General features: G+C 38.6%; 1 protein-coding gene across 2 annotated transcripts in view; it reads right to left on the bottom strand.

Annotated features, from left to right (window-relative positions):
- Window positions 1-12615: 12615 nt before the first annotated feature.
- Window positions 12616-27817, bottom strand: part of CPO (carboxypeptidase O) — a 38946-nt gene continuing 23744 nt past the window's right edge. For both annotated transcript variants that reach the window (XM_072617390.1, XM_072617391.1), the window contains 3 exons: window positions 26171-26373; window positions 14162-14246; window positions 12616-12966 (listed from right to left, as the gene is read on the bottom strand). In XM_072617390.1, the coding sequence (XP_072473491.1) occupies window positions 12704-12966; window positions 14162-14246; window positions 26171-26373 (551 nt within the window). In that variant the 3' untranslated portion in view covers window positions 12616-12703. The remainder of the gene's footprint in view (window positions 12967-14161; window positions 14247-26170; window positions 26374-27817) is intronic.

Below are 27817 nucleotides of genomic sequence, written 5' to 3'. Positions count from 1 at the left end.
GGTAAGAGAAGGGTAGAGTTAGAGACAAGAAGTTTTAAATACCTAAGGTAGGAAATGAAAGAAAGAACCAGCGTTGCTGTTAATTAGTCATTTCAGGGGTATTTGGTTCTTTGGGACCCCATTTGGAGTTTTCTTGGCAAAGACATGGAGTGAGGTGCCATTTCCTTCTCCAGATCATTTTATAGATGAGGAAACTGAGGCAAATAGGGTTAAGTGACTTGCCCAGGTCCCCTAGCTGGTAAGAGTGAGGCCAGATTCAAACTCAGAAAGATGAGTCTTCCTGATCCCAAGCCTAGAGTTCTACCTACTGTTCCACCTAGCTGCCTTGAAAGAACCAATATGAGACTATTAATAATAGCTCAAATTTATATGGCACTTTAAGTTTTTCCAGGTGCTTTATATATGTGGTGGGAAAGAAAAAAAGACTGTAGCAAAACAACAATAAGAACAATGTAGCACCTAGGTTTGGTTTTGTTTTTTTACAGGTTATCTCATTTGATTCTCTTAACAACCCTGTAAGGTGAGTACTATTATTATCTCATTATGAATATAGAAATTGAGACGGAAAGAGATTTAGTAACTTGCCCAAGATTATGCAGCTTGTGTCTGAGGCAGGATTTGAACACAGGTCCTCCTGGTTTCATATATATCCAGTACTCTATCCATCTCCTACCTAGAATAGCTATGTAGCATTGAGAGCTAGCTGAAGGTAACTGTATATATTTATAATAATATAATTATCATGGTTTTCTTATTTACTTCAGTAACATCTGACCAAGATGAGGTAGGAGTGGAGAATGAAGGAGATCTCCATTCTTAATGGTTAGCTGGGAAGGAACTGCAGATTAGGTATCCAAGGCAAGGTATCCAAAGATGGAGGAAGGAACATAGGAATGGCTGACAATTTCAGGAGTGGGTAGAGAGGGAGATGAAACATGTAGAGGGTTGGTGGGCTTGGGGAATACAGAAGAATCTATAGGATGAAGGATCTTCATTCTTGGAGAAAGAAGGTCAAGGTGAAAATCAAGAAATTGTATTGGAAAGCTAAGGGAGTGAGAGATGGAAGGACAGAAATTTGGGTCAGAGGGGGATGTTCCTGAGTTCAAAATGTTCAAAGTAGTAACTGCTTGTAAGTATAGATGTCTTTGGAGACAGGGTCTTCTGTGCACTGTTTCCACCAAGTATGGTCAGCTGTGCTGTGCTAGGGCACGTCTTCTCCCCTGCAAATATTTGTCCTCATAACAGCCCTGTTAGATAGGATGGGTGCTCTTATTCTTTATTTGACATCTAAGGAAACCAGTGCTCAGAATCAAGTCACTCACCTGCACATAGCAGGTCTTACTAAGTGCTTGTTGCTTATGGGGTCATATAATGAATAAATGACAAAGGCAGGACTGAAACCCCATCTACATAGAACACAAGTTATAGAGATATACCATTCACAGTCTGCTACAACAGACTCAAATGTAATTGATTCCAAGAAAGAAGTCAGCTTTTGAATAAAAAGTCAGTAGCAAGCATGAACATTCCTCTCATAAGCTGTCAATGGTCATGATCTCAGGAGATTCTGGTGCTGGGGGACTGAGAGCTGGAGACACAGTGTAATACAACATTATTGACCATGCAAAGGAGAAGACCCATTCCTAGCTCTTAAAACTCCCGTGCACTGATGAGAGCCTCTGTTGATATTGTCCTCATGGTATTCAACATTCCTTGGGAGGTAGTGAAGGGGTTAATGAATCAGTAATTTGACAGATGCAGAAATCTGCTATTATTGGATGGCATAAATAAATGAAGCAGAGAATACATTACTTGGGTCAGAGAGAAAATTTCCTGAGCCAGGGAAATGTGTGTTGGGGTTTGGAGGGGTACATTAGGTGGGCAGTAACTGTAATGTTTAGGTCTTCTCTCCCTACCTAATCATCTTTATTATTGGGAGAGGGTGTATGTGAGTGAGTGCATGTGTATGTGAGACTGAGGCTGTGTGTATAGGTGTCTGTGTGTCTTTGTGGGTGTGTATGTATGAATCTGAGTCAGTGTGTGGGTATGTGTGAGTCTGTGTCTCTAAGTGTATGTGTCTGTGAGTCTCTGTGGGGGTAGCTATATGTGAATGGGTGTGGTACAAGTATAGATGTGTGAGTCTGTGCCAGTACATGTGTGTGAGCTTATGTGTATAGGAATATATGTGTGTATATGAGAGAAAGAGTGTATGTGTGACTCCATGTGACTGCATGTGGGTATCTGTGTGTGTCTGAGTCTGTGTGGGTTTATGTGCTTGGCATGTGTGTGTATTTGGGGAAAGGGAAGTTCACAGCTTGTTCTAGGCTAACACCCACACCTGCACACATCAGAAATGGAAAGACAAGTGATAACAGCTGTGGTCAGATCCAGCCTAGAACTGCTCATCTGATCTATCCCAGTTCCATAGCTTTAAAACTTCCACCCTTAGGAAGGGGCATAGCCTGAGGATCCAAGTGGGATCTCTGCTTTCTCAGTACAATCATTATAAACCACCAACAGCCGTTTTCTTTGGTAAAGATTAATATCATGGATACCTGGGATCTCTGCAAGTGGGCTCTTCCCAATACGAAAACAAACAAAAATTAAGCCTCATATTGCCCCTACAAGTAAATAACCTCTTATGTGTGTTTAGATTCTTTCTTGGAAAATTGGCCAAATATTCTTTTGCTGGGTTTGAAGTCCTGGCCCCAAACTTTTCTGTGTTGAAGCACTTGTATCCTAGCCTGGACCTCTTCCTGGGCCCAGACCTGGACATTATCATCCAGGAAGTGTCTTAACAGTTCAACAGGGAAGGCTAATTGTTTTCCTGGCAATAATTTAAAGGCAGGTAAGGCAGTTGCCATAGTATAGGAATCTTTGGAGCTACCTAACCTAAGGTGGTCAAGGAAAGGAAGTGTGGTGTAATAGATAGAGACGTATACTTAGAATCAGAAAGTTCTTTGTGAGTAAGAAGTGTTTCATCTTTGTCCTTGTAAACCCAGTATGTAGTATGGTGCCTGACACATGGGAGTTGCTTCATAAATACAAATTTCATCGACCCAAAGTTGTTGTTTGTCCTTTGTTTTTGAAGAGGACCATGACATCAAGGAGGTGATGCCATGACATGCAAGTGAATTGGATTTAAGTGAGGAAGGGCTGTGTAATGTCAACAATCTCACTTTCTCCTCAGGAGCCATCTGGATTCAGTGGCCAGACAACTGGAGATATCCCTGGATATGGTGGGAGACCTTGACTTTTTTAATCTAAGGTCTTTAACAAGTCTTAGCTTGACTAAGGTAATGCCCATTCAGTGATTAAGGCTAGGTAAGAAGTGAGGCAGAGAGTAACCTCTTCACCTAGTCAAAAAGAAGGGGGGGGGGGATCAATGTGGGAGGAGAAGACCCTCAGGGTTTCTGACCAAAACAGAAATAATTGTTATTTACATTCACTCTGAACCAAAGTAGGGTTAGGAATAAAGAGTAGTACAATGATTTCATTGGCTTAAGGAAAACTCAGAGGGGGAAACTCCCTCTATCAATGCAGGTCAACACCTTTTCTGCAAATTATAGATACTGAGAGTTGTGTGGACCACTGAGATGTTAAGTGACTTATCCAGCCTCACACAGCCGCTGGGTAAAATTTGAACTCAGATTTTCCTGACTTGAGGTCAGCCCTCTATTTATTATGCCTCTCCATAACTTTAAGGTACTACGTAAAAATCAATTATGATGAGGAGGAAAAGGAGAAGGCGGAAGTTTGCCCTCCTGGTTCCAGTCTGATCCTGGAGTGACATCCACCAGCCCTGTTAGTGGTAAAATAGGATGGTCAACTCAGATACTAGTGAAAACCATCTTTAGACAAATAGGGCTCCAACATTTATTTCACTGTCCTTAATCAACATGGCACCAATCAATCGAGGGAACACTTATAGGGAACAAAATTCTACCTTACAGACTCTAATTAAAATCTGGAGAAAAAGTCCACATGGCTTCTGTCTCGAAGCAAGAATCGGTGGAGCCCAGGGATATTACTTTAAAGCTGATTTTCACGGTTGTCAGGATATATATAATAATTGCCAAGATGTCCATCATGCCATATTAATAGCATGATGGATGTGTTTGAATATTTGAAACATTATAATTTTTAAATCCTTTCTGCAAGTATAATATTTGAAATAAAATTTTTATATTTGAAATCTTTTGTACAAGTGTAATATTTGAAATATATAATTTGAAATTATTAGTTTTAAATCCTTTGTACGTGTGTCAGTTTTGCAGATGCATATAGGCTAACTAGGAGTTTCTGGAAATTGTAAAATGTGCTAGAAATGGAAAATTACTTTACGTTTGTTCGGGGTTTTTTTGAGGCCTTGAGATATCAGTCAAAACAACAGTCTTGGGCTACAGCAGTAGCATAGGCATCATCCCTGACTCCATTCCTAAAGGAAGGCAAATCAAAAAGAGAATTTGCCTACCCTGGCAATGCCATCTGGGAGGTGGGCTCCTGTTGGCTTGAGTGGCAAATTGGGGTAAGTGTACCATTCCCTCTCCAACTCCCACTCTCCAAATGACTGTATACAGTTTGTATTGACTTTTCCATGCATGTGATGTTTCTCACTAAGACATTAAGCTCCTGAGAGCATATAACAATTTTGTATTTTGTCTTTGTGTCTTTACTGCTTGGCATATGGCAGATGCTTAGTGATAGGTGCATAGTATGGGCTATCTATTTTCCTTCCACAGCTCTGTTTGCTTTGGACTCCATGGAACAAGACAATCTCAGGATGGGCACCGCTCCCACCCTCCCTGGTGCTCCCCAACTCCCTTCCAGCTTCCCATTGTGTGTGGTCTTCCCCCATTGTACTGAAAGCTCCTTGAGGACAGGAACCATCTTATGTATTAGTATTTTCAAAATTTAGTTTAGCGTTTGGCACTTAATAGGAACTTAATTAATGGTTATTATATTGAATTGAATTACTTAATAAATGTTAACCAGATGAATTTTCCACTGAGGCCAGTATATACAAAAAGCTTTCCATTAGTAAGGAAAATTAGGTTCAAGATCTGTTATTTGGGATTTGAACCTGACTACAAGCCCAGCATTGTATGCACATCCTCCTTTGTTTCTAAGAACAATTGGTTACCCCGTCCCTCGACAAACCCATTGTCCTAGTGAGTAGCCTGAAAGGCACAGTTGTCCTTTCCACATCATGGGGATTGGGCACATAGTGTCTCTGTGATCTGGAAAGACCACGTAAAATGTTTTGACCCTACCTTAGTACCAGAGAAGAAGTTTGAATTATTATGGTACTAAAAGATACAAAATATTGATATTATAAAATACTATACATAGATTTAATGCATTTCTGAGTTTCTAAACTTTTTTGGTGTTGTCTTCATCTGGGTTTTCCACAAAATTCCCACTTAATTTCTAATGCTGACCCACAAGATTTCAAAACCATGACAGGGAAGTACACAACGTGGAAGGGATAATGGTATTTTGTGTTCAATAAAACTTTCAAGGTAAATGTCAAATCAACATCAGGATGTGGTGCGGTGTAGGGAGACATTTCTAGTCTAGGAAGTATCAGGTTTTAGTCCCAGTTCTGCGAATATAAATTCATAAATTGTTGGAACTGGAAGGAAACCTTAAAGAACCTCATTTTACCATTCGGTCTCAAATTTCAAATCTGTAATGATTAAAAATAACTCACACTTAAATAATACTTTATAGTTTAAGATGGGCTTTCCTCACAACCCCTCAGTGAAATGAGTGGGTGGGCCAGAGTAGAGGCAGGGGGTTAGAAAGTATGCTGAAAAGTTTTGGTTCTGATACCGCCTATGAGACGTTGTCTAAGTCATTTAATCTCCCCAAGTCTCAGTTTCCTCATCTGTAAAGTGAGGCAGTTAGATTAGATGACAGTAGAGGCCCATTCAGGCTCTGAATCTATGATTTTCTGACCTCTAATTTCATGTTCTTGCTTTCAGACTTTATCTTTGCATGAGCTTATGTAAAGCTCTTTGGCAGCTAGGGAGCAAATAGAGTTCCAGACCATGATACAGAAAGACCTGAGTTCAAATCCAACTTCAGACACTTATGAGCTATGTGACCCTGGATAAGTCACTTAAGCTGTTTGTCTCAGTTTTCTCATCGGTCAAAAGAGCTGGAGAAGGAAATGGCAAACCACTCCAGTATCTTTACCAAGAAAACTCCAGTTAGGATCACAAAAAGTCAGACATACCTGAAAATGACTGAACAACAAAATAGGAGACTCACTAGATGCATTAGCAAAGGCACCAAAAAGACAAGGAAGGAACAGGAGAAACAGGGCCCCTTCAAAATCTGCCTGAAACTGCTGGTGTCTCCGCGAAAGGCCACTACAAAATAGCCTTCATAGAAATAAAAGAAGACAAATATTTGGAAATATATTAGCCACTCATTATTGGACCATGATAGTATAATAAAAATGACAATACTGTCTAATTTAATTTACAGTGCTATGGTAGGTAACCAAATAATTAACTTTAAAGAAGTATAGAAAATGTTAGCAGAATTCATCAGGAGAAACAAAAGGCCAAGAATCTCAAGGGAGATCATATATCTATATGTACAAATATATTTATAGCAACTCTTTTTGTGTTGGCAAAGAAATGCATGTGTCCGTCCTTCATTGCCAAATAAGACCATGCCATCAGAGAAATGATGACATGACTTGCTCCTGACTTTGTTTTGAGTGAGGGAGGGCTGTGCAGGTCACCAGCCTCACTTCTCCTCCAGAGCCATCTGAATCCAGTGACCAGATATTCATCAGGATGACTGGAGATGACCCAAGATGAGGCAATTGGGGTTAAGTGACTTGCCCAAGGTCACACAGCTAGTGAGTGTCAAGTGTCTGAGGTGATATTTGAACTCAGATCCTCCTGACTCCTGCACTGGTGTTCCACCCACTGCACCACCTAGCTGCCCTCATTGGCAAAGAAATAGAACTTGAGGGGATGCCCATCAATTGGGGAATAAAAAGTTAAACAAGTTTTGATTGTGAAGGAATATTGTTACGCTATAAGTAGTGAGAAGGGGGAGGGATTTCAGAGAAACCGAGGAAGACTTATATGAACTGATGCAAAATGAAGTAAGAGAACCAGGAGCATAGTATACAATGCAAACAATATTATTGTAATGATGATCAAGGGTGAAAGACTTAATTACTCTGATCAATGTCCAAGACAATTTCAAAGGACTCATGAAGAAAACTCTTATCCACCTTCAGAGAGAGAACTGATGAACTCTGAGAGCAGATTGAAGTCATTGTTTTTCACATTTAAAAATTTTTCTAGTTTTTGAACAACATGGTTAACATGTTTTGCATGACTTCACATGCATAATGGGTATCATACTGCTTGCCTTCTTAATAACTTGGAGAAGGGATAAAGGGAGAGAATTTAGGACTCTAAATTTTTTTAAAAATCAATGCTAAAAACAAACAAACAGATAAAAGGTGAGAAAAAAAGGCAGTTCTCAAAAGGAAAAAGGAAAGCTATTAACAACCATATCAAAAAAAAATGCTCCAAATCACTAAGAAAAATACAAATTAAAATAAATCTAAGATTCCTCCCCCTTATATCCACTATATCAAGGATGAAAAAAAAGGGCAAATGACAATTTCTGGAGTGGCTAGAGATGACAGGTATACCCTGCTGGTGGAATTGTAAAGTGGTTCAGCCATTCCAGAAAGTAATTTGACACTATATACTGAAGTCATGAAACCATGTGGACACTTTGACCTGGAAATACTACTACTAGAATTTATCCCCAAAGGATTAATGTCAGAGGAAAAGAACCCATATGGACAAAAATGTTTACAGTACACTTTTCATTACAGGAAAGAATTGAGGGGGAAAGTTAGTGCCCATAAATTAAGGAATGATTGAACAAATTATGATACAAGAATGTATTGAAATATCATTGAGTTCTAAGAAGTGATGAAAGATGTATTCTGAGGAATTTGATGATTTACACAAATTCATGCATTCTCCATCTGAGAAGTAGAACTTAAAGAACAACTATAATACTATAAAAGATATGCCTTTGAAAGACTTAAGCAGCCTGATCACAGCAATGATCAAAGACAAATGCTGAAGACGGAAGACATACTGAAGTAAGCTTTCCACCTCTTGGAAGAGCAGTGACAGAATGTAGGTGCAGAATGAGACACTTTTTCTGAAACAATGTCTACATTTTGGTTTTTTTGCTTAACCTTCCTCATTTATTACAAGAGAAGACTTTAATTTTTTTTTTTTGAGTGACAGAGTAATGGCAAGAATGCGGGGCTGGGAGTAGGGTACCCATACTGTATGAAAAAAAAGAAATGACTACGAAAGAAACATTTAAAGATACGCAAAAGAGAGCACAAGAAAACTCAAAAGGGAACACAGATAAGTGGGACACTTAGTACTACTATGTCAAATTTAATATGAACTTTTAAAAACAAACTATGTAATAGAGATTCTTAGTTTCCTATATGATTTTCTTTCTGTTCTTTGTATATGGAAATATTCCTGTTTGTTGGTACTTGACAAGTTCGTAATGAAAAAGAAGAAAATTTGAACTCCTTGAGGAAGCCCCAATTCTGACAGGCGAATTTCAGGTATTTTAATCTATGTGGCATAGATTTGTGGGCAGCTAGGTGGTACAGTGAATATAATGCTGGGCCTGGAGTCAGGAGGACCCATCTTCCTGAGTGTAAATCTGGCCTCAGATACTTCACAGCTGTGAGACATGGGGCAAGTCACTTAACCCTGTTTGTCTCAGTTTCCTCATCTGTAAAATGAGCTGGAGAAGGAAAAGGCAAATTGGAATATCATTGTGTTCTAAGAAATGGTGAAAGACATGCTCCAATATCTTTGCTATGAAAACCTCAAATGGGGTCATGAAGAGTGAGACATAACTGAAAACAGCTAAACTGCTACTGACTTAGATTCATCTTTTCAGTCATCTCAGTTTGTATTTCAGGATCATCTTCAGGTCCTCAATTCCTCATCAGTTGCCAAATCCTGCTGTTTCTGCCTATCTATATGTCTCTCCCATCTGACCCATTCTCTCTACAGCACAGTAACACCTTAGTTTAAGCTTTGATCCCCTTTTGCCTGGATTATTACAATAGCCTTCTAATTGGTCTGCCTCCCTCAAGTCTCTCATCATTTCAGCTCATCCTTCACACTACTGCCAATGTAATTTTCCTTAAGCACTGAACTCCCAACATTCTTCCTCAACTCAATCAACTCTAGTGGTTTCCTATTGCCTTGAGGAAAAAATATGAACCCTTTAGTCTAGCTTCTAAAACCCAGCAGCTCCTGGCCCCAATCTGTCTTTCCAGCCTCACTGGACGTTACTCCCTCTTGTACATTCTGCAGTTCAGGCAAACTGGCCTTCTCTCTATTGCCCACGCATGATACTCCATCTCTTGTCTCTGTACATTTTCGGTGACCAACTCGTGCCTGAAATGGATTCTCTCTTTACTTTCTCCCAGTAGAATTAATTTTTTTCTATAAGATGAAGCTCAAGTATGACATTTTCTGCTTGAATTCTTTCCTGATTCACCTACTTAATGCTCTCCCTCCTAAGTGAATTTGAGGAGTAAGCACACATTTAAACTAAATTTTTAAACAACAAAATATCAAATTTTAGGAAATTCTACTTTATATTTATGTTGCATATATTTATATATGTCCTTGTTGTTTCCCCATTAGAACATAAGCTCCTTGAGTGGTGGAATTTTTGCTGCATCCTTAAAGCCTAGCACATAGTAGGTGCTTAATAAATATGTATTCATGTTTTATTTATCTTCATTCCAAAGAGGCAAAGTCTATGAAGAATGAATCCCTCATCAGAGAATTGATTTCTTCCCCATAGCAAAATCTTCTTTTCAAATTAAAATTAAAGGTAATAAAATATCTCATTATAACATACATATTAAAAAAAATTATCTGTAAAGTCAGATCAGTGGGAAAACTGTGGTCGCATCCCATTGTAAACCACTGAGCAGCTCTTCTCCGTGGCAAGGAGATTAATTGATAACATTTGTTGTAGATTAAACCTAGAACTAGACATCTGATCCTCTTTGTCAGAGCTGCCTGGCATCTGGAGTCTGAAGCAGCAGATGCCCAAGCCATGGACCTCCACTCAGTCAGGGAACACAGACATGCCACATGGACTCCTGACTTCCTTTCCCAAGGGATCAGACAAGCTGCCTAATGCGTCGATGTAGAGGTTAACACAAAGGAACTCTGGACTTCCGTAACCAAGCTGCTATACCACTCCTAGCCTTACTTGGCCATCTTTGTAATGTTGTCACTTATCCTGGAAAATTTGCCCTGTCAAGTCTCTTCCTAAACTGTGTGCGTGTGGAAATGCGAATTTTAATTTCCATTAAGTAGCCCAAATGACACTATTTTTTCTCCCTCATTTTAATATTTACTCATAGACTGGTTCCTCCTGTTTGAGGTCAGAAAGCACAGACCTAGCCCCTGAATGTTCTTTCTGGTTTTAAAGTCTATTCATTCAGATCTCACAGGTGAGGGATAGCCATTTGTAACATTCCTGGTCCTAGCTATAAACTGAGTTTGGTAGAAAATGAAAAAATGGGAAGGGAAAATGGAGATAGAGAGAGAATTCTTACCTCAATGTATGACGGTAATTAGAGTGTGAGGCTGTGTAAGCTTTTCTAGTTTACAAAAATATTTATATAATAACACATTTCTGAAGCTCTTTAGCTGTCACTAGGTGGTACAGTGGATAGAATGTCCAAATTAGAGTCAGGAAGACTAATCTTTCTGAGTTCAAATCTAACCTCAGACACTTACTAGATGTGTGACCCTGGATATTTCATCATCTGTAAAATGATCTGGAAAAGGAAATGGCGAACCACTTGCAATATCTTTGCCAAGAAAATACCAGACAGGGTCATGAAGAGTTGGACACAACTGAAATGACTGAACAACAACAAAGCTCTTTAAATTTCCTAAGGAACCTTACAAATCTCATCTTACTGGAGCCTCCCAACTGCCCAGAGAAACGTGGACACGTCTTGTTATCCTGATTTTACACATTAAAAAATAATGAGGCTCAGAGAGGTTACGGGTCTTGACTACGATCACACAGTTGTTAAGGGTCAGAAGTAGTCTTCAAAGGCAGATCTTCCAGACTTCCTGTCCACTAGTCTTTCTACCATAGGTACCTTCTCCATGCAGCAGTCATTTCATTCTTATAAATGCTGTGTGAGGTGTATCATATCGGAATTATCATTTCCATTTATTTTACTGAGGCTCAGAGACATTGAATCACCTAAGGCCACACAGATAGTGAGTGCAAAGCTGTTCTTTGAACTCAGGCCTTCAGACTCCAAAGCCCATGCTTTCTTCAACATGTATGCTATACACTCTGGAGGGAAGGAAAACATCATCTTCTAGTTGGAAGGCTAGGATGACAGACAAGAAATTACAGAGCTGGGGAGGAGGGAAGAAAACAGTTTCTGGATCAGAAAATATAAACCAGGTACCCAGCCTTACCAGCAGTTTCCCTTGTTTATAATAATAAATAACTGACATCTATATAATTCTCAACATTTGCAAAGTACTTTGTAGAAACATGAGTCAAATAGATCTACGTTGTTTAAACTGGGTATGTGAGTTTGTAGGATCCTGGTAATACTGGGATAATCCTCTGGGAATATTTTTCTTTCCAAAATCAATTATAAATTATTCTTTGAGACTGGGGTCCCAATCAGTAATGATGGTCTTAGTCATTCACCTATTCAAGAGTAGTTCCCAATGCCTGCCAAATAAAATATAATTTTTTTCAACTCCTTGAAAACCTAGCCCTAATCTGCCTTTTCAACTGTATTATGTATTATTTCCCTCTCATGTTCTCTACTCTGGTCAAACTAACTGTCTTGCTTTCTACGTCTTTGTGCTGTCTATCCCCCATACCTGGCATCCACTCCTTCCTGACCTCTGCCATTTCATATCCCTTATTTCCTTTTAGACTCAGCTCAAGCACCACCTGCTAGGTCAAAGGTCCTAAATCTAGGGTCCACAAATCACTAGGGATTCTGTGAACTCGTTTTTTTTTAAAAGAATATATCATGGTAACTGTTTCAATATAATTGGTTTTCTTTGTAGTCTTATGTATTTAAAAACATTATTCTAAGAAGGGACCCATGGGTTTCACTATACTAGTAATGGAGTCCATGACAAAAAGGAGATTCTAGAGGAAACTTTTCCTAATTCTCCCAACTACTAGCATCTTCCCTCCCAAAACGAACTTGTATTTATTCTGTATATACTCATATATGTACAGGTTGTACACCTTGATAAAATATAAGATCCTCAAAGAGCAGGGACTATTTCATTTTTGTCACTGTATTTCTAGTGCTTAGCACAATGCTTTGGACTTAATAGTTGGCATTTAATAACTGCTTATTAACCAGATTCTTCATTTTATGTGTGTTCCTTATCTCTTATGCACTAAAACACATAGGCACAACTTTTATTCATCAATATGAACTGTCTTCATTGTTAGATCATTTGTTTTCTGTAAAACAAACAAACATTTTGAAAATACGGTGCTCTGAACTTTTATTGAATTGAGTTGACTTGAATTATATCCACAAGGCTGGGGATTCCTAGTGGAGCTGTGACAGATGTCCTTAAAAGAAAATCATGATGAACAGGAAGACACTGAGCCCCATGGTAGCTGGGGAGAGCACCACTGCTCTGGCTAAGCCCCATTCCTTCTTATAGATCTCATCAAGCATGGCCAGGACAGCTGCCGTGATCTCCTCACAAGTGGGCTGGATCTGGTTTTCTGGTAGCACAAACTTATAGGTTCCATTGTCTCTCAACTCAAACGTATAAGCAAAGGGAATCCCTATATCATAAGCCCAGTCTCGTGAGGATCCAGATAGAAAGTCTATTAATTAAAACAAGAAGACAGAATCAATAACCTGGATATCAGTCTCTGACAATAGCAAGAAAGGGGATAACTTTAGAAGAGTAAAATGCACACTCTGATGAAATAAATTTTAGAAATGTAGAATCTAAAAGTAGGCAGGGACCTCAGAGGTCATCCAATACAACCCTCATGCAAAGCATGAATCTCATTGACAAGAAAATATGTGTCCCTTTAGTTTCTATCTGAACATCTCCAACGAGAAGGAATTCATAAGGCAGCCCATTTCAATTTTAAACAACTATATATATTTTTTAAAACTGACCTATGATTCTACCATCACAGGGAAACTCTTGTTGAAGAAACTCCTCCTACCAACACAGGCTGGTACCTGTTTTACACCTTCCAGTCTTAGAGAACTCAAGAGCATCTGTGACTTGCCCAAGGTCACACAGCCATTATATGTCAGAGGCAGAACTCAAACCTAGGTCTTTCTGATACAAAGACCAGCTCTTACCTATGATGCCATATTGCCTCTCCTAGCTATTATTTAGTTCTTCTTATTTTAATCTAAAATCTGTCTTTCAGTCATTTCTGCTTCTCATCTCAAGATCTTTTTTTGGCAATGTTTTAAATACTAAAGGTGAAGCACATGTTCAACCTATATCTCCTTTTTCCCTTTGTAATATGTGCCCAGTCCTTTCAACCAATCCTCATATGACATCATTTGGAGTCCCTTTATCATTCTCTTTTAAGGAAATAAGAAATACTCTAATAATTAAGAAATATGAAATTATTTGGGTCGATGATCCAAGTTTGAATGACGTACATATTAATGTTATTATCTGGGTGGGCTTCGGAGGCAAAGAGAAGAAAAAAAATCTCCTCCTAGATTCTTTTGCTTTCAGATCTATCCTTCCAGTCCCACCCTACCCTGCTCTTGTTACTTGATAGGTCCTTTGGGACCTGAGTCAACAGATCAACTGCCACTGGACATCATCCTTTCTTCTAATTTCCAGAAGACAGCCTGGGCTGAGTCTGGGAGTTCATTCTTTCTTCTGGTTCACACCTTGTCCCTAGAGATCACAGTTCAGATTATGTACAAAAAACTCCCTTCTCTCCAGCTGCTAAGCCCAGGATCTTCTCTTTCTCCCTTGAAGTCCAGTCACTTCCTCCATGCCTTGTATAATGTCAAAGAAGCCAAACAGACACTTACATAACATTTCTGAGGTCGTTCCAACTTTATAATTGCTTCCATGCTTTGCTTTCAATTCTTTTGCTGTCTTCTTTCCAATTTGAATCTGTTAGTGGGAAATGCAGAAAAAGATGCCTGGTTTTAAAACAGAAACAACAGCTCATGGAGTTTTGCATTTTATTTTTTAAAAGCCAGAGAGAATAAAACAAGAATCTTCTCTCACTCCTCTCTCTGTCTCTCTCCCTCTTCCTCTCTCTCTCCTTCTCTCTCTCTCTCTGTGTGTTTCTCTCTGTGTGTATTTCTCTGTCTCTCTCTGTCTCTGTGTGTCTCTCTCTATCTCTCTGTCTCTGTCTCTCTCTGTGTGTGCCTCTCTCTGTCTCTGTCTTTCCCACCAGCACTTGTCTCCCTAGGTAATTCCTAGGTAAAATTCCTGCCTTGGAACTTTATAATCCCTAATTAGCATGTCCTCAGAAGAAACCGGGCATAAGATTTCAGGATATGACAGAGCTAGCATTTTCGTGCTAGAAAAAAAATCACCCTATCAGTCATATATTCCCTGAAAGCCAGAGTGTGAAAAACCAAAGTTCCCTCTCAAATTTAGCTTGCCATTCATATCCTTAAGCCCATTTTAACCAAAAGATCATGGCTAATAAAAAAAAAAGTCCCTGGGGACAGATGATGGGATGAAGAAGACACAGATGATAAAAAGAGGAAAGAAATTGTTGAGTCAAGGAAGCAATGAGAAGAGAGAAAGGATGATAATGGTGGGAGGGACAGAGATTCTGAGGAAGGAACATAAAATTAGGATGTGTAACTAGGGTGGGGCAACAGGGATTTTCCCCAAGGGGTCAAAATTTAGAAAATGCTGACAGCAATTGTATTGCTTTAGCATGTGGAAATAACCAAACTTAGAACTTAGTTCCTAAGAAAAATGAGTTAAAAAGATAGCAGACTCTCCTCCCTCTTGTGATTCCATCCTAAGTAAACTCCTCCTAGTGTCCTCCTCTCAAGCTGTAACCTTACCAGTGGCAGTCTCCTGATGCCCTGGGTTCTCTGCCTCTTTGCCTCTCCTCCATGGGGCAGTAACTTGTGACTCCTCCCTTGCATAGTACCTTGTTTCCTGAAGTCTATTTGCAAGTTTTCTTTCCCCTATATCCTCCCAACCCTTACTGCTCAAATTACTTTGGCATAAAAAATAATTTAAGGGAATCTTTTGTCCTGCTTGCCTCAAATACATCTTATGGTGTTTGTCCTGGGCGAACAATGACTAGTTACAACTCTATGTGTTAAAACATCAGATTTTTACTTTAAAACTGATTTTTGTAGCTGTTAAGATCTTTAGTTACTATACTTAGCTCTGTATCTAGTGACCGTTGGGAGAAAGCAAGACAGCTCCTAGCATACTGGGTGAACCATTAGTGGTAGATCTTTGGGAGAGCATGGATATGAGTTACACAGAATGGACAGGGATGGATGGGTTGCAAACTGAACTAAGAAGAAATTCCCAAATCAATGAGATCATGGATCAATGGGCATATCTGAAATCATTTGTTTATGTTGATTTTACACACATACATACATACATATATATATATGTATATGCATACATGCCCAAATACACACACACACACACACACACACACACACACACACACACACACACACACACCAAAGTTTTACTTTGATGCCTTCTTATGGTCTAAAAGGTACTCTGGGTTCTTATAAGCTATAAGCACTGAAGAACAAACTCTGAAAGGTACTACCAAGCTAGGAGTTTCCCTTATAAGTCTGGCAAAAGATTTCTATTGTCCAAAGACAAGACTAAGTTGAGAGGTTAATTCTAAAAGTTTGGTATCCAAATTATTTTTTTTAATTGGCCCAAGCAATTCATGAAGACCACATATTAAAGGCATGGAGAGGCTGTAACCAGAGAAAGAAGTGATATACGTGCTAATTAAATCCTGGATCATTAGAACTTGAATAATAGATTATAAATGATCTAATCTTATGTATAATATGTACATTACATTACATATACTATATAATTTATACATAAACTCTGTATTAGTTTGACCTAATGATCTGTGTAGCAAAAGACACATGGATAAGGAATATCTGTTGTACAGATCATAAGATACAATTAGATGGATAGCCCATAGAGCCTGTCCATCTGTCTATATGTCTTGGGCAGATGGTGCAAATGGACACTGAGTTGGACCCATAATTAAATAGGAAGAGGGGAGGAAGCTAAATTGCCTTGAGGAAATCACAGAACTTCCTCAATGACCTTAAGTTTCTCTCAGAAATAAAAGCCCATCTTTTTAATGCCAATATTATGCCAGTGTTGTATGTTGGTGAGTCATGGAACACCACAGTCTCCATGAAATTAAAAATGAGTATCATTTAGAAGGCAATAGAGAGGCTTATGCTTCATATAACCACAGAACAACAAATATCACACACACACAAAACAAGAGGAATAAAGAATGTGCACAAATGGTTGAACAAGTTGGGGTATATGAATGTAATGGAATACTATTGTGCTATAAGAAATGATGAGGGGGGAGGAGCCAAGATGGCAAAGTAGAAAGATATACATATGCTAGCTCCAAACTCACAGCCCATAAAATACCTGTAAAGAAGAACTTCCAACAAATTTTGGAGCAGCAGAAGCCACAGAACAACAGAGCGGAAGAGGTTTCTGTTCCAGAGAGACCTGAAAAACTGACATGAAAGGTCCCTTGTGCACTGGCCCCAGAGCAGAACCCAGCCCTGCCTTGGTCACCCAGCACCAAGAGGAGCAGATCCGAGCAGGCTTCAGGGAAAGAATCTCCAGCAGCCTGTAGGTCCCTCCACCCACCCACCCAAAGGTCAGTGAGAGGGTCTTTTCAGCTGGCTGAGAGGGGAGAGGGGTGTCCCCATAGCTCAGGCCCCCTCAGGAGGCAGCCGTGGAGGCAGCAGCAGACAGGGGCTCCCAAAGCAGGCAGGAGTCCAGATCAATTGTTGAAGGTCTCTGCATAAAACCTCTGAGGGAACTGAGCCTCGTGTGGTGGCCCTGCCCCCACCAGAGAAACTGAACTTAATCTCACACTGAATAGCAGCCCCGCCTCTGCCAAAGCCCTAAGGCTGGGAAGCAATATTTGAATCTCAGACCTCAAACACTAGCTGAGCAGATCTGGAGGCAAGGTGGGTGTGGAGAGGACACTTAGAAGTCAAGTAACTGGCTGGGAAAACGCCCAGAAAAGGGAAAAAAAAATAAGACCATAGAAGCTTACTTTCTTGGTGAACAGATATCTCCTCCCTTCCTTTCAGATGAGGAAGAACAATGTTTACCATCAGCGAAAGAAATAGAAATCAAGGCTTCTGTATCCCAAACATCCAAAATAAATATTCAATGGGCTCAGGCCATGGAAGAGCTCAAAAAGGATTTTGAAAATCAAGTTAGAGAGGTGGAGGAAAAACTGGGAAGAGAAATGAGAGAGATGCAAGAAAAGCATGAAAAGCAGGTCAACACCTTGCTAAAGGAGACCCCAAAAAATACTGAAGACAATAACACTTTGAAAAATAGGCTAACTCAACTGGCAAAAGAGGTTCAAAAAGCCAATGAGGAGAAGAATGTTTTCAAAAGCAGAATTGGCCAAATGGAAAAGGAGGTCCAAAAGCTCACTGAAGAAAATAGTACTTTCAACATTAGAATGGAACAGAGGGAGGCTAATGACTTTATGAGAAACCAAGAAATCACAAAGCAAAACCAAAAGAATGAAAAAATGGAAGATAATGTGAAATATCTCATTGGAAAAACAACGGACCTGGAAAACAGATCCAGGAGAGACAATTTAAAAATGATGGGACTACTTGAAAGCCATGATCAAAAAAAGAGCCTAGGCATCATCTTTCATGAAATTATCAAGGAAAACTGCCCTGAGATTCTAGAACCAGAGGGCAAAATAAGTATTCAAGGAATCTACTGATCACCACCTGAAAGAGATCCAAAAAGAGAAACTCCTAGGAACATTGTGGCCAAATTCCAGAGTTCCCTGGTCAAGGAGAAAATATTGCAAGCAGCTAGAAAGAAACAATTCAAGTATTGTGGAAATACAATCAGGATAACACAAGATCTAGCAGCTTCTACATTAAGGGATCGAAGGGCGTGGAATAGGATATTCCAGAAGTCAAAGGAACTAGGACTAAAACCAAGAATCACCTACCCAGCAAAACTGAGTATAATACTTCAGGGGAAAAAATGGTCTTTCAATGAAATAGAGGACTTTCAAACATTCTTGATGAAAAGACCAGAACTGAAAAGAAAATTTGACTTTCAAACACAAGAATGAAGAGAAGCATGAAAAGGTAAACAGCAAAGAGAAGTCATGAGGGACTTACTAAAGTTGAACTGTTTACATTCCTACATGGAAAGACAATATTTGTAACTCGTGAAACTTTTCAGTACCTGGGTGGTTGGTGGGATTACACACACACACACACACACACACACACACACACACACTCACACACACACATACACGCACACACAGAGACAAAGAGCACAGAGTGAATTTAATAGGATGGGATCATATCTTAAAAAAATGAAATTAAGCAGTGAGAGAGAAATATATGGGGACGAGAAAGGGAGAAATGGAATGGGGCAAATTATCTCTCATAAAAGAGGCAAGCAAAAGACTTTTTAGTGGAGGGAAAAAGAGGGAAGGTGAGAGAAAAACATGAAGTTTACTTTCATCACATTCCACTAAAGGGAGGAATAAAATGCACACTCATTTTGGTATGAAAACCTATCTTACAATACAGAAAAGTGGGGGAGAAGGGGATAAGCAGGGTGGGGGGGATGATGGATGGGAGGGCCATGGGAGGAGGGAGCAATTTGCAGTCAACACTCTTGGGGAGGAACAGGATCAAAAGAGAGAAGAGAAGCAATGGCGGGCAGGATAGGATGGTGGGAAATATAGTTAGTCTTACACAATACAACTATTATGGAAGTCATTTGCAAAACTACACAGATATGGCCTATATTGAACTGCTTGCCTTCCAAAGGGAATGGGTGGGGAGGAAGGGATGAAGAGAAGTTGGAACTCAAAGTTTTAGAAACAATTGTCAAGTTCTGATCTTGCTACTAGCAAATAAGAAATACAGGTAAAGGGATACAGAAAGTTATCTGGCCCTACAGGACAAAAGAGAAGGTGGGGGCAAGGAAAGGGAAGGATGATAGAAGAGAGGCCAGATTGGTGATAGGGGCAATTAGAATGCTTGGTGTTTTGGGGTGGAGGGAGGGGACAAATAGGGAGAAAATTTGGAACCCAAAATTTTGTGAAAATGAATGTTCAAAGTTAAATAAATAAATTTTAAAAAAAAGAATGACTTTGGGGGAAAAAAAAGAAATGAGCAGGTGGGCTTCATAAAAATCTGAAAAGACTTATGTGCACTGATGTTGAGTGAAGTGAGCAGAACCAGGAGAACACTGTACATAGAAATAGCCACATTGTATGATGACTGTCTTTCATAGATGTGGCTCTTCTCAACAATGCAAGGATCTAAGACAGTTCCAAAAGACTCATGATGGAAAATGCTGTCCACATTCAGAGAAAGTACTAGGAAGTCTGAAAGCAGATCGAAGCAGACTATTTGCTCTCTCTCTCTCTCTTTTTTGTTTTGCTTTGTTTCTTCTTTCTCAAAGTTCCTCCCATTGGTTCCAATTCTTCTTTACATGACTAATGTGAAAATAGGTTTATTATGAATGTATATGTAGAGCCTATATCAAATTGAATATTGTCTTGGGGAGAGGGGGAGAAAATTTAAAACTCAAAAGCTTATGGAAATGAATGTTGAAAACTAAAAATTAATTGATTTTTTAAAAAGAATGTGCACAGATAAATATGGGAGTTAAAAACAAAACAAACTGGTTGCATGGCAAGAAGAAATAGCTAGTAGACCAACTACCACATGCGCAACTGATATTCTTGAGATGCCAGGAGAAAGAGAAAGAGGAGGCCTTCAGCAAGTTGGCTGACTCACTTGAGGCAAAACTGTGGAATAACATGGACAAGAGTTGCACAAAATAGGCAAATGTAGATAGATTGCCATTTGCATCATTGGATGGAGCTTCCAAACTGTTGAGCTCAAAGATCCATTTGAATTGTTTTGAGTATTTGATTATTCAAATCTCTAAAATATATGCACATGAGTGTATATACATATATATGTATAGCAATGGATATATGAGTAATTTCTGAGAGTTTTAAATTGCTCCTAATTTGAATACCTGATCAATTATTTTTGGCTTTGAAAGGCAGCTGCCATAATGAATAGAGTGTTAGAAGTCGAAGAATATCATTCTTCTGATATTTAATGTGTAATCATGGTCAAATCATTCAAATTCTCTAAAGCTTCCACCTCACAGAGGCTGTTGGGAGGTAGGTATATGGTAAGCAGATAGAACAGGGAACCTAGAATCAGGAAAACCTGAGTTCAAATCCAACCTCAGATACTTTTTCAGCTGTGTGACTCCAATTTTTTACCCACTTAATAGCATTTTATTTTGTTCAATTATATGTAAAGACAGTTTTCAACATTCACTTTTATAAGATTTTGAGTTCCAATTTTCTTTCTCTCCCATCCCCTCCCCCTTCCCCAAAATGGCAAACAATCCAATACAGGGCACATCTGTACAATCATATTAAACATATCTCTACACTAGTCATATTGTGAAAGAAGAATCAGAACAAAATGGGAAAACCAAGAGAAAGGAAAAAAAGAGAGAGGAAATGGTATACTTTGATTTGCATTCAGACTCCATAGTTCTTCCTCTAGTTATGGATAACATTTTCCATCATGCATCTTTCAGAATTTTCTTAGATTGTTACATTGCTGAGAAGAGCTAATTCTATCAAATTTGATCATTGTTCAATGTTGCCATTACTGTGTACAATGTTCTGGTTCTTCTCACTTCACTCAGCATTAGTTCATGTAAGTTTTTCTAGGCTTTCTGAAATCCACCTACTCATCATTTCTTATAGCACAATAGCTGTTCCCCAGTTGATGGGCATCCCCTCAATTTCCAATTATTGACCACCATAAAAAAGTTGCTATAAGTATTTTTGTACATGTGGGTTCTGCCCCCTTTTTATGATCTCTTTAGGATACACACTTAGTAGTGGTATTGTTGGATCAAAGGGTATGCACAATTTTATAGCCCTTTGGCCATACTTCCAAATTTCTCTCTAGAATGATTGAATCAGTTCACAACTCCATCAGCAATGCATTAGTGTTCCAATTTTCCCACATCTTCTCCAACATTTAACATTTTCCTTCTTTGTCATATTAATCAATCAGATAGATTTGAGGTGGTATTTCAGAGTTGTTTTAATTTTCATTTATCTAATCAATAATGATTTAGAGCATTTTTTCATGATTATATATAACTTTAATTTTTTTGTCTGAAAACTGCCCATTCATATCCTTTGACCATTTATCAATTTGGGAATGACTTATATTCCTATAAATTTGACTCAATTCCCCATGTATTTTAGAAACTGGGCTTTTATCAGAAATGGTGGTAGTAAAAACTATTCCCCAGTTTTGTGCTTTCCTTCTAATCTTGGTTTCACTGCTTTGTTTGTGTAAAACTTTCTAATTTAATGTAATTAAAATTGTTAATTTTGCTTTTCATAGTGTTTTCTATCTCTTGTTTAGTCATAAATTCTTCAGTTCTCCATAAATCTGACAGGTAAACTATTCCTTGTTCTCCTAATTTGCTTATGGTATTACCTTTTATATCGAAATTATTAGCTCATTTTGTCCTCATCTTGGTATATAATGTAAGAAACCTAATTTAATCTATACCTAATTTCTGCCTTCCTATTTTCCAGTTTTCCTAGCAGCTTTTGTCAGATAGTGAATTCTTATCCTAGAAACTGGAGTCTTTGGGTTTATTAAACAGTAGATTACATTGACTACTGTGTCTTGTGTACCTAACCTATTCTACTGATCCACCACTTTATTTCTTAGCCTGTACCAAATAGTTTTGATGATTGTTGCTTTATAAAATGGTTTCAGATCTGGCACAACTAGATCACCTTCCTTGTTTTTTTTCATTAATTCTTTTGACATGCTTGACCTTTTGTCTTTCCAGATGAGTTTTGTTATTATTTTTTCTTAGCTGTGTGTTTCTGGACAAAGTCACTTAACTTTTATCTGCCTCAGTTTCCTCATTGGTAAAATAGGAATAATAACAGCACCAACATTCTAGGGTTGTTAGGAGATAATATTTGTAAAGTATTTTGCCCACCTTAAAGTACTTTTTAAATAATAGCTATTAAAATGAGATAATGTATATGAAGTAGTTTGCAACTCTTACAGTGCTTTGTAATGTCAGTAATTGTTACATTATGTCTTTAAATGCTTATGTTCATTGTTCAATGTCTGAGAAAGTAAAAGATGCAGAAATGAAGCAATCTTTTCCATTTAGACATATGAACCACTCTAAGAATGTGCTACTCTCACTTATATCAATGATGGTACCAGCCAACTATTTGCAGGGCATGCTCTTTGAGTTGCTTTCTGGTAATGATGACAGAATTACACTGATCCAGCCACATTCTCTTGGCCTGTTGTAATGAGATCAAATACATACATCAGCAAAGTACCTACACCCTTCCCCCACCCCTGGCCTTTTCTCCATGACTCAGTGACTTTAGACTCATAGAAGGAATTAGAAGAAATGATCTAATTCAGCCTCATCCTAAAAAGGAAGAATTTAAAGCCCTGAGTGGTGAAGGAATTTCTCCAAGGTTACATAGCTGGTAAAGCCAAGACATCTAACTCCTAGTTTTAACCAATTCAGCTAGCCCACAGAGTCTTTACATGTTTGAAACCAGAGCTATAACTATAGTGGGGCAGCCAGGGCTTTGTTCCAGGACAAAAAATTTAGAAGGCACTAACAATACCTTGGAGGGGTGGGAGAGGATGACATTTCAACCGTGATCTCTTAGTGACAGTGTCCTTGTTCACCAGGTCCACTTCTTCGCCTGCCCAGGTCTGACCCTTATAGCAGCACTGCATTTCTTCCCCTTAGCAGAAGCAATCTCAGTAGAGCAAAACCTTGGGCAAACCAAGGTGTCATTTCTCCCTCTAGTGGCAACACTCCAGTTGAGCAGAAATTTAGGCTTGATGTAGGTACTCTATGGTCAGACCCCATTTGGGGTTCTGAGTTCAGCTCTTGGCATCATAGTTTAGGAATGATATTTGTAAATGAGAGATTTTAGGGAAAGTAAGTGAGTCTTGGGATCATGCTATGGATTATTTGAAGCAACTGGGAATATTTTGCTTGGAAAAGACTCAGGGAAGATATGATTTAATAGTCTTCCTGTCTGCTTGGACCAGTAGAGAAATGAGTAGAAGGTACTAAAAGGTAAATTCAGATTTGAAGTAAGGAAGAACTTTCTAACCATAAGAACTATACAAATGTGGAATAGCCGCCCCCCCTCAGAGAGCAGAAGGTTGCCCTTCACTGAAGTTCTTGAGAATTACTTGTTGCATATATGTCGTGAAGGAGATTTTTACACATGGAATCCATGATTCTGAGACCTCTTGGTTCACTAAAACATCCATACTTTCCACCCATGAATCTAGCCATCTGTTCTCCCACTCTGTGTTTGGGAAAATATTTTATATTTATTCCCATTAAATTTCATCTTAGTTTTAGTCCATCATTCTACCTTGTTAATATTTTTATACATTTAGCCACCAATCAACAAGATATATCTTTCCTGAGTCTTCTTTACCTAATGTTATAGGTTCATGTCACGTGTACCAATTTAGCAAACATCAATAAAAATGTTGAACAGTCCAAAGTGCAGGACAGAGGGAACTCTACTAGACACTTCTTTTCCAATTAATACTAAGGACTAATTTTTGGATTCTGACATTCAGCCAGTTCTGAATCCTCTTAACCTATCACCTAGCTCAACCATATCTTTCCATGTGTTCACAAGGAGACTGTATGACAGTGATGTCAAGCTCCTATAGAAATGTGACAGGAGACACTAAACTCTGTAAAAGAATCTCTGTGGCAGACAACCACAAATTAACATTATCTATGTTTTATTATATTTTTATTTATTTTGCTAATATTTCCCAACTACATTTTAATCTGGGCCATGCTCAAGAGTCTTTTAGGCCACCTACAGCCTGTTGGCAGCTTGGGAAACACCTACTATATAGATTAATACAGGGAGATAGCCCATTCAGGATTTCCCTATATGAATGAAATCAGAGGTTCAGTCCCTATCCCTTATTTCTTTCCTATGCCTGTTTACTCACCTGTAAAAGGGGAAAAAAGGTGTTACTCTTCCACAGGGTTGTTAAAAGGATAGTGTTTTGTAGATTTATTTCAATTCCACCAAGAGTTATTAAATGCTTATAGTGTATCAAGTATCATCAAGGTGGTGGGGATATAAAAACACATACTAGTGCATGTGCACATGCTCACACACATACACACACACTCGCTACCTATCTTCAAGAAACTTATATCTCACTAGAAGGAAATAGAGAGGGAGGTGAGGAGGGAAAGAGGGAAGGAAGGAAAGAAGAAAGGAAGGGATAAGAAGGAAGGAAGGAAGGAAGGGAAGAGGGAAGGAAGAATTTAATAAGCATCTACTATGATTCAGGCTCTGTGCTAAGCACTTTACAAATATTATCTCATTTGATCCTCAAAACAAGCTGATGAGGTGGATGTTATGATCCCCATTTTAGTTCAGGAAATTGAGGCATACAGAGGTTAAAGGACTTGCCCAGGGTCACACAATTAGTATCTAGCAGAAGCCCTATTTGAATTCATATATTCCCAAGTACAGGTCCATGTGCTCTGTTCACTGCACCATCTAAATACAAAACAAATACAAATAAATGAGGGGTGGGGCATTACAAATGGAGGAATCAGGAAGACCTCTTGTAGCAAAAGGCACTTAAGTTGAGCCTGTAAGTTCTATTGAAATTTGATACTATGATCACAACTGTACAAAACACAGTGACTTGTACATAGTAGGCATTTAATAAATTTTTAAAACTGATTTATGGTTCAAACAATTCCAAATGGGCAATCAGTTTTTCTTGTTGCCTTTGGGTACTCCCAAAGAACCAAAAATCAGAATCCTTTTCTACTACTGCTCTTGTTCCAACTTAGATCTACATTGCCTAGTGAAAGGTAAGATGCCCTTCCATAATGTGAATTTGAGTTTTCATTGGCAACACACTTTACAAATGTTATCTGATTTTATTTTTACTACATCCCTTGGAGGTAGATGCTATTATTAACCTCATTTTACAGATGAGGAAACTGAGGCATATAGGGGTTAAGTGATCTGCTCAGAGTCACACAGCTAGTAAAGGTCTGCGGCAAGATTCAAACCTAGGTCTTCCTGACTCTAAGCTTAGCACTCTGTCCACTATACCATCTAGCTGCCTGTTTGCATTGGCATTTTCTCCTTAAAAGGCTCCTCACAAAAATAAGAGGGAACAGAGTGGGGGAGATGAACATTGTGTTTGGAAGAAAAGGGAGCAGAGATTACTTTGGGGTTTTGTGGGGCTATTTCTTGCTGTCACTGGTTGGTTGGTTTGTTTTTTAAAGAAAACATATTCCACTTTGGAGAACTCACAGCTGGTTACTTCTCAACAGACACCCAAGTGCTCTCTGGTGCTATAGTGTTAACCATGAAAGATGAACATTTCAATTGTTTAATCTCCTTACCTTATTTATAGTTATGAAAATGGTATTTCTCAATTTGACAACTTAAAGAAATAATATGGTACTTATTTAAAGCAGAGTAATACTATTCAGACCTGAAGACAGCCCAGTAGGGATCTGAGAAAGTGGTGTAAATAGGAGAAAAGAAAAAGAAAGATGGAGAAAACAAATGGACAGGAGAGACATAAATCAAACCTTTGCCTCAGTGATTAGAAGAGAGAGAAAGGCTGGTTTACTTTACAGGGAGTGGACCAAAGGGGCTGATCTCTTACCAACTCATCATAGTTACGTGGTCTCTTTTTGGTATAACCATAAGGGGTGAGGATGCGCTGACCATAAGAATGTATTGACAGGTAGCATAGGATGCTGTCCTTCTTGTCTTCAATTGCCCTAGAGATGGCTTTTGTTTCAGGCTCAGAGACTGGTCCTGTACCACAGAATGTTACGTGTTTACAATTTTTAGAGGCTCCAATACCTGTAAGAGGGAAAGGAAAAAAAACTATGAACATCTGAATTCTGAAGTAATAGATGAAGAGTGTGGTGTTGGAGTCCTAGACTCAAAAGGCTTGGTTTTGCCACTTACTAGCAGTGTGACCTTGTGTGAGAGGGGAAGGGAAGGTCATTTCATTTTTCTGGGTGTCTGTTTCCCTTCCCATATAATGATGGGGCTGGAATGGGTTGTCTCTAAGCCCCTTTCCAACTTCAGCATTCTGTGCTTCTACGTACAACACAGGACATTCCACTTTGAATTAGATTTGAGATTTGGCTTCTAGATTGGTCTTTTAAAGCAACTAAAGGCTTTCTCAGGATAAAATTGTAGGCAATCTGTGTCACGATAGCACATTCTCTTCTACTATATATTTGCCCACTAACCAGATATTCATTAAAAGCCTACTACAGCACTAATGACCCTAGGTGTTGGGAGATATAGAGAGATAAATAAAACATAGCCTCCACCCTCAGAGAGCTTAAAGTCTGATAGAGAGATAATCTATATTCACAAACTCTTAAAAGCCAAGAGAGCACTAAAAATATATACCATCTATGTCTAACTCATAAAGGAAACTATAAACCCAATGATTTTTAACTTACCATTTTCAAACTCTCAAGGCAATATGGTAGAGTGGATAGTGTGTTGGATATGGAGTCAGGAAGACTTGAGTTTAAATCCTGCCTCTGACATTTACTGGTTGTGGAATCCTGGATAAATCACTTAACCTCTATTGCCCCAGGCAACCCCAGTTACCTATAACTCCCAAGTTATAGAAGGATTGTTGGTCTGCGGGATGGAGGGATGAAGGATGTTCTCAAACCTAGTAGATCAAAAATGCTTAATTTGGGGTCAATGAATTAGGTTTTTTAAAAAATTATTTTAGTAACTGTATCGCAAAATAATTGATTTCCTTCATAATTCTATATATTTTATCTTATGCATTTAAAAATATTCAGAGAAAGGATTCATAAGTTTCATTCAACTGCCAAAGGGGATCATGACACAAAAAAGGATAAGAAGCCCTATAGTAGTAGGAGGTTGTTCCTACACCTAAGAGTCCTCCATTGGCAAAATTATATTTTCAAATTGACATTGGGTACTTGTTTAAGTGACTGAAATCAAGTATTTGAGATTCCACTCAATGCTCTAATTCTACATCATTGGCCAATATTTGCCAACGACCTTTATGTGTTTTGTGTTTCCACTCTTAGGCACTTCCAGTTCATATAGGAATGTGTCACCGGGGGCATGCTGGTAAATGTTTAACAACCAGCTCATCCAAAAAAATGTACCCAGGATAAACTTTTAAGTTTAATGTGCATTATCAAAATTTTCTCCATTACTTTCTTGACTTTAAATTAATAAAAGAATAAATCAAGCCCTGATTTGTAGTATTTGCTGATTTCAAAGGTATAAATACTCACAT

This window comes from Notamacropus eugenii, chromosome 6 (genome assembly GCF_028372415.1).
Source record: "Notamacropus eugenii isolate mMacEug1 chromosome 6, mMacEug1.pri_v2, whole genome shotgun sequence".
Lineage (NCBI taxonomy): Eukaryota > Metazoa > Chordata > Mammalia > Diprotodontia > Macropodidae > Notamacropus > Notamacropus eugenii.
This window is presented reverse-complemented; position numbering and strand designations above follow the sequence as displayed.